The 16,148-nt window shown below is 36.1% G+C and overlaps 1 protein-coding gene across 5 annotated transcripts in view; it reads left to right on the forward strand.

Moving 5' to 3' along the window:
• The window catches only part of LOC100749157 (GTPase-activating protein skywalker), a 44,426-nt gene that overhangs the window by 16,589 nt on the left and 11,689 nt on the right, over nucleotides 1–16,148 (forward strand). For 4 of the 5 annotated variants that reach the window (XM_012394747.3, XM_003486087.4, XM_012394748.3 and 1 more), the window contains exon 2: nucleotides 14,538–14,998. In XM_012394747.3, coding sequence (XP_012250170.1) covers nucleotides 14,632–14,998 — 367 coding nt within the window. In that variant the 5' untranslated portion in view covers nucleotides 14,538–14,631. Of the gene's footprint in view, nucleotides 1–14,537; nucleotides 14,999–16,148 lie in introns of those variants that run through there. The other variant, XM_024364508.2, reaches the window with a different exon arrangement.

The raw sequence follows: 16,148 nt of genomic DNA on the forward strand, positions 1-16,148 counted from the left end.
TTTCTCTTCCACTGTTTGTTTAATTATTTGAATTTTTATCGTTTTTCCTTCTGGATATAATCGATACGGAGCTACATAACAGAAGATATGAAAACAAATAATGTGAATGCAATGTACATGCAATCTGCGAAAGTTGGCAAAGAAACGGTTAACATGATGTCATCGCAGCACGTTTGCTTAAGAAGAAATTTTATTTTTGACATCTTTTTTTTTCGTTATATGACTTGTTAAATGAATTATTTCATTATATACCATCTATTAGTTTTAAAAAATTACAAGAAATTTTAAAAAATTAATACACCACTATTATTTTTACTTTTATTTTAATTTTATTTGCTTTCGTTATTTATTAGGTAGGATAAACAAATAGTTCTCGATCGGGAAATTCCTTTGTTCCGAGGTACAAAGAAAAAATCGTGCGTTCGCTTTCTAATAGATCGCTAATGGGAACGGATTTACTTTCACGTTGCAATTACGTTTCCACGATGTTTGCTTTATAATTACTTGCACACCTTGCGATGACGATGATCACTTGCAATACTGAAATTAGATGTTAACAAGTTCGAGTGCTTGCCAAAGCAATGGTTTACCTTTTAATTTAATTAGTTTGTGATTATATACTGCTCCTGGAAAGAACTAGCTAAGTACAGTTCGTATCTCTACTTTAAGAAGTAGTTTCCTAACTTTATTCTTCCTTAGCTAATGTGGAATTATTCCATGTAACAAAGAACTGTTACATGTTGTAAATATTGATATGTATAATATATAAAATGATAAAATTGATACATTCAAGTAATTGTAAAGAGAAATAATTTGTGTATATATGTAGAATGAATTACAATAAATCAGCATTTCTACCTATTTGTATTTTTTCGATTTAATACATTGCGCCTATTCTTAACTTACTGATAATGTTGTCGAGATAATTTTCCATAGTAAACTACACGAGTTTATTAATTATATACTTTGTAGAAAATATTTTACAATTTCGACTAAACTAAGAGAAAATAACTATTACACATACTCTCTCTCTCTCTCTCTCTCTCTCTCTCACTCTCCCTCTTTCCCTTCTAAATACATAATTACATTGCAGCTTTGAGAAACTAATTTTGTAAGAAATGGTAGGAATTTCAATCGAGATCTTTTCTAAGAAAGAATTGTTTATCACTACTATCATACCATCTACAAATGTCAGGAATTACTGATATATACGTTTTCTAATTACTGCCAAGTAATCCGAGTCTAAATTTATTAACTTTCATGATCAAAACAATTATTTCTTCGACTACTTTCACTTTTAATATTACCCCTATAAATAACTTTTCTCTTTAGAAATAAGTGATAGAGATTATCTTGTACCATGTTTTTTGTAACATGTATACACACAGATTGTTCCAGTTACTTCAAAATATAGACATATTTATAATATATATGGATAATAATAAATATGTATATTGTATATTAATAATTAACTAGTATTATGTCACCGGTCGTCAGTGTTAAGAAATAAAGTACAGTAAAATAATTTTCCTTGTCACTTTAAAATAAAAAACTATTTATTTCCCTGTAATACACATTTTATACTTTGACTACTATCTACTTAACCAAAATTGTTAATAATTAGGCTGTAGATACTTATGCAATTTTGTTGATCGTATCTAAAAAAGTGTAAGCTGAATAAGGTTTATTTTATTTACTAAATATCATAGTGAATACACCACTTTGTAGATTTTTATTTTGCTTTATTATCTGCATGATTTAGAATCTACTAAACGACGCTATCCAGTTACATTAATTTACTTCTATATAGCTATTCTCTGTAGTTTCACTTGTTCCAAACTTAATAAACCTTACTCAGATTGTCAGAATAGAACACGTTCGAAACATCAAACGCTTCTCTTCCTGTTAACATCAGTGTCCGTGGATTATTGCACAATGCTGCCAATTCGCCTGCATTTCATTAAACACGAACAATCGTGTAATTATAGCATGCTCATGAACGTGTAAAATATCCGCAAGTTCTATTTGTACGCGGCTATCGATTAAAAATCCAATAGACCGTGTGCGATTCTAGCAGATTACACGCCAAAAACCAAATACAAGATAAACAGCTGACCGACCGGTTATCGCGGGATCAGCCGACCAATGGCCTGTGTAATCGATCATCGACACCGAAAACCGGAATATATAACCGAGACTCGCGTATATGAAACATTTAGGTCAGTGTCACTTTGCTTTGACAAATCAATGAGATTGATTAGGTATGTATATAGAACATAAAATTTCACACTGAAATTTAGAACACGTTGAAAATGTGAATTTCTTTTTTGTTTTCTTTTCTTACAGTATCGGTGGAAAATATATTGATTTAGCCTTTTTAGCAAATATGTTCATATATACGGTGATTATAATGTTAGATCAATGTTATAATGATACAAAAGAATATACTAAATAATAATAATTAGAATATATTAAATAACAAAATAATAATAATGATAATATTGAAAGTGAAATAGTAATCGAAAGATGTATATATTAATAAGAAGAAAGTATATAAACTTTTTCGCTCTTTATCGAGGTCTTGATGCTTCCTATCTTACATTCTAGTTCTATTGAAAAGAGTAATACAAAATTTTTATCAACTGCAACTGGCATGTGGAAAGCGTGAAAATAACTACAATATTTATAACAGACGGATACATCTCATTAAAATAGCGCGATGTCGCGTGAGGCAGGGGAAGAAATACTTGGGAATAACGTGCGCACCTGGTGTCATGTGATTTGGATTGATGCCATCGTGAACGAGTCTTCTAATACGTGCCTAGCGCATTAAAGGGAAAGATTTCGAGCTCCAGTTTTCGTGGCGTCGATAAACTCGATCCAATTATCCACTACTTTGTTCCTGGATTTTTCATTTATCACCGTAACTCGATAAATCATTATGTACGCTATCGCTCATAGTGGTGTATATTTCTTCGTTTCTTTGTTTCTTTCCTGTTGATTCGCGTTCGATTCAAGTCCGCTAATCGATATCTTTCTCTGAGAGGAAATTCATCACTGCGATAGTGATTCATACGAAGTAACCAATGTGATTTGTCTTCGAACGTTGAAGACATCCATTTCTGTTTTTTAATACAAGATAACGGATAAATGTTGTTCTCTAAATAGAGATTAAACTTTATGGTGTAATCAGAATGATTTATGCGTTTTATCACGACAGCTTCGATCAATTTTATTTGCGATGCGTGGTTGAAGATGAAAAAATCTTTTCTTCCATTTCACCCATTTAAAGACCAGCCTTGCAGTTATGCATATCACTTGCAATATTTTCTTCTGCTTCGTTGTTTATTACGTCAACATATAAAGAATATGTCACACGTATATTTTAAAATATGTATGTAAAAAGATTTTGGATTAGCTTTGGGTTAGGGGGGGGGGGGTTAGGTTTTTCTATCTATTTTTGATAAATCTTCGGAAAGCTATGACGAAAAGTGCACGAGTAGCACGAATTATTCGTTAATCGAGCGCTAATGAAGTAATTACACGTTCCGTTCAACGAAGTGTTGTAGCCAACAACCGCAAAGATTCTAGAAAACTGACAATTAGAGGATCATTCCTTCACAACGACGCCTGCTAGATATTATCGGCTAAAATTATGAGACCTTATTATCTCACCTAATAATAAGGTGTAATATAATAGATATAATGGAATTAACTTTCCGCTAATTAACCTGTGTTTTCTTTCAGTGATCGTGCATTGTTTGGTTGCAGAACTTCTATTATCGCTATTACTTTATGTAATAATTATATTCCTTGAATGCTATGTGAATGGCGCTTTAAATATTCTATGATGTGCATATTATTACTTTCGTTACTATTTTTCGTATAACTTTCGTATTGTATATCAGATTAGTTCATTAGTTCTTGTGAATTTCGGTGTCTCTAGAATCTATTCTCGTGTATTAAGATTACGTGGATTTATCACGAGCCGTGCTATAACTCTGAAACAGTAGCAGATAGAACAAATTCCAATAGGTAAAGTTAAATGGCCAATTCCCTTATCTATAACTGAAATCGTAAAACCAATTAATGCCAATTCCCATGTGTTCCAGTTTGCACAAAAAAGAATTAATCGCAATATCTGGTTAAACGTCTCGGCAAGGAGAGATCATGCGTTTGGCGAGCGCATGAATTATGCAGCGAATCCCGAAGGGGAATAAGATGATAACTCTGGTGGATCGTTGGAATCAAGGTTACGATGATATTAACGAGACGCGTACGCATATTTGGCTCTCACTCATAGCGAAATTTCTCGCCAGACACGCTTAACCACCGGCAGTTTCTTCTGTGAACTGTTTACCATTATTGTGCAACCACGTATTTCGTTTATTTGTCATACCTATTAATCTCGCGATACTTTGTTTTCGTCCGAAAATAAATTCTTCGTTGAATCTCGCAAAATAATGCGTCTGATTGTTATTTCTTTCGCCAAAAGGATCTCTCAAAAACTGGATTTTCTCAAACTTCATTCTAGTTCTAAAGAAATTGTTTAACTTTGTTTAATTCATTTAAAGAAAGGAAAAAATGTTTTTTGAAAAGTATGACTCTAATCTCCCACTTCTTTTATCATTATCAGTCATTTAGTTATAAAATCGTAATAACGATCTTTTCTTAGCGAACAATGCAAGAAAAGCGTCGTATATATTGCGTCAATTCTATGTAATATCGAGAGACAAGATTTTTTCTTACTATCGTCGAATAAAATTATCATTGCAATTACAAAGCGTACGAACTTTGGAACAATGGGATAGAAACGGAAGAGAATTGACGAAAAACTCGATGGCAACTGGCGTTCCTCAGGTTGATGATTGACTCGACCTTCACCTGGCTATAAAACCGGTTATCATTAACTTTCCGTAGTAGTTCCTCATTGCTTCGCGCTTAACGTCGTTTAAGGAACGTTCTTTTACAATGATAATGCTAAGTGCGTTAAATGAACGCTGCACTTAAGCAGTTTGGCTTTAAATCAGATGGAGATTCCAAGGAATTACACTGTTATTTTCAAGAAATTTTTAAATTACGTCTTTCAATTCCAATCATATGTATTATTTATTGACTCCAATTTCGGCCTTTTGTCTACTTAGTGAATATTTCAAACATTCTTAAGACCTGATGAAATCTTTTCATGGAAATGATTTCAGAAAGATTATTAGGAATGTTCATTTTCCATAAAATACGTTACGTCTTTCAAATATTGGAAACTTTAATGTTTCCAAATGTATATTTAGTTTTATAAACACCAATTAATTAATCTTTCTGAAACGTGCATTGAAAATACGACACGTTATAAATAATGACGATTAAAAGAGAAAAGTCAATTTTGTACGAGTGATAAAATTTTTACACTTCGTGCATTTTTTACGCATGTAAATAAGTATAACAAAAGAATACTATAATGAATTTGACATTAACACTTATCTAGAAACCAGTCGATTTAAAGATTATTCCTTCTAACTGTTCCAGTGACTGATTATTGTGAGTTAAGTTCTTTCTTATCTACCTTGCTCGATAGACCATCATCCGAACGATTATTATACGTCTATTTATGACTCGATATAACTTTCTCGAAGAAATATGATTGGTTCGTCCAGAACCAAAGTAAACACTTGTATGCTTTTATGATACACACGTCAAATTACTTATCTTTTAAGAATTATTACTGATTCTTTTTTCTCTGTTAGCTATTGCATCAACTATGGTGGATTATGTGATAATTAATTCTCTATGAATATTATGCTACTTTATGTTATTACTATTTAAGAAATAAAAATAATTTAGTATTTAAAAGGGTATAGATCTCCCAAGCCCTTACTCCGGGACCAGAGTCGAGAGCGGTTCTTCGATGAAGACGTCAGTGACATGGAGACGGCGCTGTGGGACGCTTCGTGCGCGGAGAAGACCGGAGATGAACGCTGCCCATGCGACGGCTCCATCTCGGTTCAACAGGAGGGAGTCTACACTACTGTGGGAGGAGGCTACTGTCGTGCCGGACACCAAGGAGCGCGATGTACTCGGATTTAAGAAGAAGGAGCGTATCATCAGCCGGAGTACAAGCACGGGGGGCAGGCGTGAGCGGGTGTCGGTTCCTATGCTCGAGAAATTGAAGACAAAGGATATGATAACGCGCATCCTCCGGTCTCACACTACTCCGGAGGAGAGGTCTCGTGTTATTGATCCGTGCCAAGTGAAGGAGACTAGCGACACCCCGGCGGGGGCGGTTGCGAACGAGGTCCTGAGGTAGACACAGTTCCCGAGGTTGTACTGTCCGAGATGGATAGCTTCGCGAGGGAGCTTATATTAGACGGAGACCCTTCCACGCTCGCGCATGCACATGTTTGTCCTTACTACCTGTTCTTCTCCGTGGCTGGCGAAGCGTGTAAGGATGTGGACACAACTCAGAACCGGTATGCGGAGTACCCCGGTACTTCCTTGTATGATATAATGAGCGGGCCCTCTTCCCGATCCAACAAAATGGGCTGGCTGGCAGCGGCTGCTGCGGCCCACAATAAAGAACAACATGCTCTAAATGAAAATATAAATACCGTCTTGTCTGCACAATTTAAGGCGGTAGACCAGTACGCAGCGTTTTGAGCGGCGCTTTGGGACAAGAAGTGCAAATACACCGACTCACCAACGATGTCGACCTGATTAGATAAGCCTGTGACACCTCCTTGCGGTGTTACTTCGACGGTGTCGTCAGTGACATTGCCCTTAGACCTACAGATTCCGACGACACAGTCGCTTGAGAGATTAAGGCCGCCCAGTCGATGCCTGAGGCGGCCATAGGAACGGATAAGAGTCGAAGGAAGGCGGATAAAGCCGAAACCGCCAGAAACGTTATACGTGCGGTGGTGGACCTCGATGAATCTACCCTGCTGGTGGTACCGATCCCCGAGGGCAATAGGGGCCCGGCTCTAGAGATGTGCGCTCGGATTTCACGGCAACTGAAGTAGGTGGAGGTTGGGCGGCACTTATTCAAATACGCGAGTGGGAGTGTGGAGTTCATCACATCCGGCAAGGCGCCGTTGCTTTACGGCCAAATCATTGACTGCCCCTACCTGACGGAGGCCCTTTTTCGGTATGTGCCTCGCTCGGAGATGGGAGATATACGGGACTTAACCTTGAAGGTTGCCCTTATGGATATGCTACGGGAGTCCGGCGGGGTGGAGTGGGCCTGGGCAAGGATGAACGTGCCGCAGCGTGACATCATCGACATATCGAGTTTGGGCCACTGGCACTACGACGCAATCTTTGTTAACTGTGAGGCTATCGAGTACGCGGTACGAAACGAGGGAAGGTTGCCCGTTGGGACGGAAGGGGACTACTGGAGCATTATGGAGGGGACGACCACCATTATCGGTCTGCCGTCAAACACGGAACCATACAATATGGGCCGGACTGCGTTGATATTGGCGCCTCTCACCTACCCTTTGGCGTGGGTGCTGCAATACTTCAACATGGCGCGGTTGGAGAGGGATGCGTCTATGGATGAGGTCTTCTGTCATACGGCAGGCTTGGTCGACATTCATTCGAGGATAAGACATCTGATATTCGTCATCTCGACGAAAACCGAGACAAGTGTCTCTGTCGGGGGAAGGTGCTTCCCGATTGGTACGGTTGACCACCACTTGTAGTTGCCTGCTAACCGGCGTCCCCAGGAATGGAACTTGGATGAGCAGATCTCAGTGATGCTGAGGGAGGCGTTGAACTGCAGAAATTCCCTCCGTCGGGAATTCGAGGAATTTATTCAGCCCATGGTGCCGGGCGGGATCAACTGGCTCGAGGTGGACTCCCTGATTAACGTGCTTACAAGGACGAAGGCGCCCCCCGAGAAGTTGACGAGGATGGGGCTGCGCCCTGCTCAGCACATAAGGGATGAATCATACTCGGATTATCGGGTATACTCGCAAGAGCGTGCGTGTCAGTTGCCGATTCTAATGCATGGAGCAACTGGACGGAGCTTTGTATTACGACGGGACTGGCATACTACTCTTTGTACAATACGGAGAACGCGCAAAACGCGATGTGATATGGAGCTGGGGAATTAAGTTGTGCGTGAAGGACTATTCCAAGAGCCAGTTCAGGACCCTCGTTATCGGGTACGATGTATACGCGGCGATCAACAGTGGGTTGCGGGGACCCTACACGGTGTTGCTGACCGGTAGGGGCAGCAAGCGACCAGACAGTACTATTAGTATTTAACACTAAACCTACGTCAAATTGACCGCTCTCGCGACTTCTTCACAAATTTAACCATATTTAAACTTTATGATATCGCTTCATAATTTCCGACTTTTCTTAAAACATGCATACAGTATATTTTACGGTAATTAATTTTAGTTTGCTCTTTTATTTTCTGAGAAAAATTTGCACTCTGTCTTGCCTACCGTGAGCGATTATTTTGACCGCCCGACAAAATATGTTAGTTATTCTTAAAATAAATCAGTACAAAGAAAAGGCTATTTCAAGGTCAGATGACAAACAAAATCAGTAATAACAAATAATAACAGCTGTTACACCCGCTGTTATACAAGATAACCACAAGCAGTCAAGACATATCAACTCAGGTCCATAATAATCCTAAGGAACCGCCACAAAATTTAGCATTTTTTACAGTCTGTTGTTACAAACATTTTAAAAATCGAGAAGTTTCTTATTGTTATTGCTCATTGCTATAAAACACAGGAAAAATTTCCCAACTCCACCCTCGAGTAACCGTTGGTGGAGAACGGTCAATACTGATCAATATTTTCGTATAAATATCGCCATCACAGATCATATTTCTACTTGCTATTGTCTTTTCGACTAGAATACATCTCGGTTTCTAAGTCGACTAGTCGACATCTGAATTTGTTATCTCCAAAACGCAGACAGAAAGCATCTCAGAGTGTTTTGTGTAAAGTTGTTATAAAAGAAAAAATAAAGTATATCAAATTTGACAATAACTTTTGTACTCCGTACATGGTATTATTCTGTGATAAATATTTACCCTAGAAATGTCAAGATTTTTCAAAAAAAATTACGAAAAAAATGACGGACATAGAAGAAGACTGTTCAGTGTTATAGTTGACAGCAGAGAGTGAAACTGGGCCCGATGGAACAGTTTGGAAAGAAATAGATGCAAGTCCCAAATCTGGCAGGATATCAGTTCATAATATCTTTAGGGATATGCTAAACGGCATATAATGAAAGGACAAGTAAAGACGGCATTTTATCTTATCATTGATCACCGTATAAGGGATTATATAATAAAATGTGCGGAAGAAGAAGTATTTAGAGTATTGGGGACTAACAAGGAGCAACAAAGCTAGATGCATTTATTGATCTGCTATATGCCCGCGGTGTATATTAGGCAAAAAATTTAGATGTCTAATATTTGTGGAATAAAATTTGCAGACCTGCATTTTTTTCAAAAACAATGAGCAGGAATGACTTTGCTGAAATTATGAGGTTTATACGATTTGATAAGAAGAGTGAAAGAAGCCAACGTTTACGAACCAATAAATTTGCAATGGTATCTACAGTATGGGGCCAATTTACAGAGAAGTCACAAAATTGTTATAAACTTAGTGCATACATTACTTTTACATAAAGAATTATATAAAGAATACTACAAAAAACTTGTCAAGTAAAAAATTGTAAAGGTTACAAAATTACGAAAATTTGTTTAAGATGCGGGAAATATTTATGCGGCAAATGTACATTTGATAATAAGACAATTTGTAAAAAATGCAACAAAGTTGAATAAGATATATCTCTATATAAATAAAAGTAATTCTATTTAAGTCTATAATTGAAATTAAACAAAAGTAAATTTGAACGAAATTTGATGAAAGTTCATCATTTTATATACATTTAGCATACATAAATTAACCATTATCTAAGTTAAATAAAAAAAACTATTACTTCTTTAATCACCGGTCATTTTGACCGCACACGGTAGGAACAGGTATACACGAAGTGTCAGTAGCTTTAGTGTTAAAAGGGTATTCTTAAGCAAAGTCATAATCTGGAACCTTCTGAGATAAAATAGTTCTAATAGTAAAAGTAAACATGTATTGTTATAATATCATTTAGTTATTTAAGAAAACTCATGCTGTGTATACATACAGAACCATTTATTTGCTTGAGAAACTAATAATAACGGCATTTCTTAGAAAAATAAACTCAAATTACACAATAATGTTTTTGTTTATGTAGGGTTTAGTAAATAGGGAACATATTCATTATATTACATATGAATAAACACAAAATTGATGCATAAAATTAGATGACATTGAAATTATTTTTATTGGTCAATGTTTAAAATCTGAAGTTAGGTAAGAATACTAATCTATAAGTAAGATAACTCAATCTTAAAGATACGATCTTTTTTTCAACACACGTGCGCTCCTTGGATTTTTAAAATCAAATATAAGATCGTATATGTAAGAGATTGTTCCATACCTTTCTTTATTTATCGAGTAAAATCCATAACGCGAAATATTTGAATAATTATAATTTATACGCTTAACTTATTACCAAGATCAATATCTTTTCGAGGTTTTCTTTTTTTTTTAATTGAAACAAAAATGAAACAATCCTCCACTTGGTCCATCTACATCCTAGCAATTTCATTAAAAAAACAAAGAATTCATGGGAATGCCTGCGTTATCTTTTAATCTACAAGCCTTCTCTTTATCTCTGACCTACATACATATACTAGGTGTTCGAAAACGATTATACCAAGCTTTCAGATCAGATATTACTTATTGTTACAACAAATTATAAATTAAACAATCCCAGAAATTTGTACTATTTTTCAACTACAATTCTCTATTCGTTCTTTAAACTTTTACATCGACCTACTTCTAATTCCAGACAAATACTCATAAACGAAAATGCTTTACAAATTGAAAAATATTCATTGTATACCAATTATATGTTTCAATGAACGCTATATGCTTTTAAAATTTAATATATACTTCTTCCTTCTTTCTGTATATTCAGTGTTTAGAAGAGAAAAAAATGTGTGACGATTCATTGCTTTATCATACGCGTTTCATTGTTACTGTCATTCGCGTATTAGTCATTTGACAACAGAAATACACGAGAATCCGTGCAGAGAAACCCAATAGAGATGTGTCATTGAGCCTGATCGAGCAACAACAGGCTGCATAGTCTAATTCTCTAAGTAAGTACTCGGAATAGCGTCGGCAATTGTCCCGTGTAATAATTGTTGCACTTGGCGGCGATCACGCTGGAATCGAAAGCGAGATTCCACCCGGAAGACACACGTTGAATTACCATGCGAACACCGTGTATCACGAGTTAATGGAATTATGCAAATTTGTCAGTTATCACGGCCTATAGGCCCGATCTTGTTTGCTTAGCGTATTCAACAATGCAACGTTGGCGCGTTCGCGTGTTTGCCCTCGTCTTCGATGAGATATATTTATACTATCAAGTGGTTCGAGCGCTTCAGACTTGTAATAATATTTATCTGGTGCGGCAACCGCGAGTCCCCAGCCTTTGCTCTTGCGTGTGTTCATCCCGTCGAACGGAATCCAATCGTCGAATTCATTGTAAAATTTTATGTAAACCACTCCGGGCTTCTCATTACTAGGCCAATTTTCTTCACGTACCGAATTGTCGTACGCTGATATTAAAATAGATAGAACCAGACGGTTTCATACGGCACACTTCGCTGCGTCGCGTCTCGTTATTATTAATCGACCAGCGTCAAATGGTCATTCTTTTTTTTAGAAGATGTACGCTGCTCAGCTCAGGCGTAATGATTTCATCTTTTTTTCTAAGAATCTTTATCCATGCTGATAAAAATATAAATTTTCATAAACATTCGCGGCCCAGTAATTAATGATTCTATCAATCTGGATTATGATTGCTTGACAGGAACTGTAACGAGTAATTTTGAAACGTTGGTCAAATAAAAAAATTTCGGTTTGTTTGAACGTTTGGATGTTCATTTACCGCCAATAATTTGTTTACCGAGGTTAATTCCATGTACAGTAGGCAAAGGGTTAAAAATATCTTGATAAGGGAATTCCGTTTGCTGCACAGCCTCCAGGCTTCAGCGAGCATCGTCGTAAAAGGCTTTATCTCGCGAGTAGTCCTCCGCGGATTGTGCGCGGTAATGTTCCCTAGTTGCACATGGTTGATAAGCATTAAACGTGTTTGTGGCTGCAAGATAACTCGCGCATTTTATTAATATCCATTAAGTACACCGACAGATTATCGCCGCTCACGGTTTTGCATCTGGCTGCTTTGCTTATTATTAGAGACAGCTTTAACGAGGCTAATTATAGGCGATATTATATATCCATTGTCTCCTGCTGGCTGACTCCTTTAGAAACACGTTGTCGAGGTCATTGTCTGATCGACACTCTTCGTCCCGCGCGAATCGGACTTTACCACCATGCTTTTCAACTAGTACCATTCGATTCTTGTTCTACAAGTATCGATCATTCTCATACTGTATGATAGTATCACCGTCGTTAACTTGAAAGTTTGACAAGGTTTGAAAGTGAATACCACATACAAGAGGTTTTTTTCTGATGTCCTACTTTAAACATTTAGGGCATCCCATTAGTTATAGCGAGAGGCCAATAATTTATATAATTTGTAATTACAATTTATTTGTATAATATTATAAATTCCTACCTTTTAAATTTTTCGAGGAGGAAGTTACAGAAAAATTAATTCGTTCTCTGTAAAACAAACTCCCCTCGCTCTGTCATATGAATGGAGAAATAAAAAAACTCTGATGGAGCAAGCGATTGTTGTCATGATCTAGAAATATGAGAAGGGACGCTTGGTCGCGAGTCTTGTTTATGCTGGCATCTTTACAGGAGACAATTGATTTCAGTTGCAAAGTAACCAGCAAATCGACGTCAACGAAATATATATTACACACGGCAAACGCGGAAGATGCGTTGACTTAGATAATTCTTCCCCACCTTATTTTTTCTTCGCTCCTCTTCTTGCTCGAACGAGAGCTAGACCGATTAAGCGCATCGCGGCCCAAGCGATGATACGTTTAACTACAGTCACGGTTATTATGGGAATGTTTACGGAAGATTCTTGGAAACGTATGTCGTCGTACGGTCTTGAACTCTCTTACTCTAGTCGAGAAATGGCTTTCGAAAATGGACATATATAATTGGGAAAAGAATCAATTTACAAGATTACAAAATCGTCAGTATAATTGGAAATTGTAACATACGTAATTCTATAACAGCATGTATAGTTGTCACGATAAATGTTATTTGATCGTTTGAGTTACCTCAGGCTCAAATAAAAAAATTGATTTTTCGTTTTTTGATGTGTTTATTGAATATTTATATTGTAAGTATCTACTGTGAAAAATTATAGGAGGTAAGATACTACTACCTTCACGAGATAGTCGAACACTGTTCAATCGAATGTTCGATAATCTGTACAGTGCCATCTAGCAAAGGGAAACAAACATTCTATGTTTACGTCAACTTACGTGCTCGTATATCGCTGGCTTATCGTTCTGAATTCGTCGGTATAGTAGTGTGTGCAACACTAACACGAAGAACGAAATGCGAAATAGCAAATTAATTTGAATATGGCGGAATTATGATTGAGACATTGATTAAACTGGGAAATTGTACAATAAATAATTTGTAATTTTGAAAATAGGTAAATAATTTGCTGTACAATATCAATTTGTAGTAATTTTAACAATAATTTTTACTTCAATTAATATGAATAATCAAAGTTTTACTTTATTCAGGCGTATGTATGTAATTAAATAAATTACTAAGAAACGTACACAAGAATTAATTCTACAACACAACTGATTACCCAAATAGACATTGGACATACTAAAACTTTCCCATCTTCGATAACGAACAAATTTAAAAATAGATAGCAAAACATTATATTTTTATATATTGCGTCTAACGTATTTGGCTGCTGCTCGAAGTAAATAGAATTATATTCATTGAAAACTTAATCAACAAATAAAATTAAATAGTAGTACATGTCACTTTTATTATGAATATTTACTTATTCGTTATATATTTAAATTATTAATCACTACAAGTGTATTTCCATACTGATCCTAAGCCTCTTTGAACGTTCAAAGTAATTGTATTAAAAAGACTATTTAATATTTAATAATGTTATTTATAGACAATTCTTATTTATATGTATATTTCCCACTTGCTTTACAGCATTACACCAATTAATAAAGATAAATATAGGTTGTGCCCAAGCCAATGATGTTTAACGATTACATACTTTTAAACTAAGGAAACACTTAAAAAGATCGAATGAAAGCAAAGCGAGATCGAAATATAAAAGTTTCGAAGGGCAATTCGACTTAGCAGTGTGGAATCACATCTTATTTTTTCCTCAATCCTAAATTGAATTATAAAAGATATTTCATTCCATGTAATATATCTGTACATTGTACTCTATAAGACATGGTATTTTTTCTTTCATTTCAGATGAAAATTGAAACATCCCAGGATATGACGTAAATATTAGTATAAAGAGTAACGGAGAACAGCACCATGAAGAAGAATCTCACGCCGTAGTGCGATGTTAGTGACACAGACACCCTCCTCGACGGACAATCTGCCGAATATGCTGCCGGTACTCGAGGAGGAGGCGGATGTCGATGTCGACGACGCATTCCCGCCGCACGTCGACACGGCGAACATCGTCATACAGCCAGAGTCGCCCACCAGCAAGAAGCAAACGCTGAAGACCTTCAATGAGGTCAATGCGCTTCTCCAGGCCGGCAGAAAGAGGGAGGCTAAGATGATCATAAGGGAAAACGCGTGGCCATTGAACAACGGGATCAGAGCGCAATTGTGGCCAGCCCTTTGCAACCAACATGCACATGGAAAGAATATGCTCGACGGATTCTATTGGGACATGGTCAATCAAGTATTTGGAACTACAGGTTTGTTTCGAATAACTAAATATTACACGCTTCATGTAATTTTCATATCTCAAAGATACCAATAGACTTGTGGATTTTTATGCAAGTTTATAGTTTTATGAATGCGAATTAAAAAATGGAAGTCAGAATGCTTCGCATTTATCTTTATTAACTGTTGACGAATACCTTAAAAGAAACTAAGATGGAACTTTGTCGAGAAAAACTACTCCAAATCCTTCAGGTAACATTGAAAATTTGAATGTGTTGTCAGGATTGACAAGAAGTGCCTCCTAATTGAGAAGCAAATAAACCAGATAATGGGTATTCATTATTCATTAGCAAAAATGACTCAACGGAAAAAGACGTTATAATGCTAAAATTATTTTCTTTTGTAATAAAAATGAAGTATTGCAATTATGAATACTTACGATGCAGAAGAAACTATATTGCTTGATATGTTACTATTGAAAATTTATAAGAATTTAACGCGTTTTCTTAGGAATTATTAAAGTCAGAAGCTGTACAAAGTTATTTGCTATTCTAATAATAACGAGCTGAAAATCTATCTACACACATGTATTATTAGCGTCTCGATACGTGAAGCTTGCACGTACAGTCGGAATGTTTTTTTGCCTAAAATCTGTCACTGCAAAAGCTATTACGTTTCACATAGAAAGCCTTCTTCTTGTACACCAAATCTCGTTACATAAGTTTCATATAATTTATCACTTGTTCCCTTTTTGCTTAACTAACGCACTAGGATTCCGGAACGACACATATACTAATATATAATTAAATAACTATACTAGTTGTTTTGCGGTTTACAATTTACAATTTTGGAGTAATAATAATAATAAATTAACTTAACATAAACTCAAATACGGTTGCATGATTCCGTTAGATAAAACGTACGTTCTACCTGTTTCTTTAACCGGGTCTTATCTGTTACGTAACACGTATTTAACCCTACCATTTGAGGGTTAAGTCGATTTAGAATTTTTCTGCAAAAAGCAACGTAGTTATAATTATCTTACGGGCATATCAAAATTGCTTGTCTCTACAACTTTTTAGTAAATAAAATTAGATAAGAAACGACCAGTTTACCTGTAAGCCATTGCCGATAGTAACTTTGATAATGATATCTAATTTAACAAATTTGATAATGAAATAA

This window comes from Bombus impatiens, unplaced genomic scaffold (assembly GCF_000188095.3).
Source record: "Bombus impatiens unplaced genomic scaffold, BIMP_2.2 scf_0099, whole genome shotgun sequence".
Taxonomy (NCBI): Eukaryota; Metazoa; Arthropoda; class Insecta; order Hymenoptera; family Apidae; genus Bombus; species Bombus impatiens.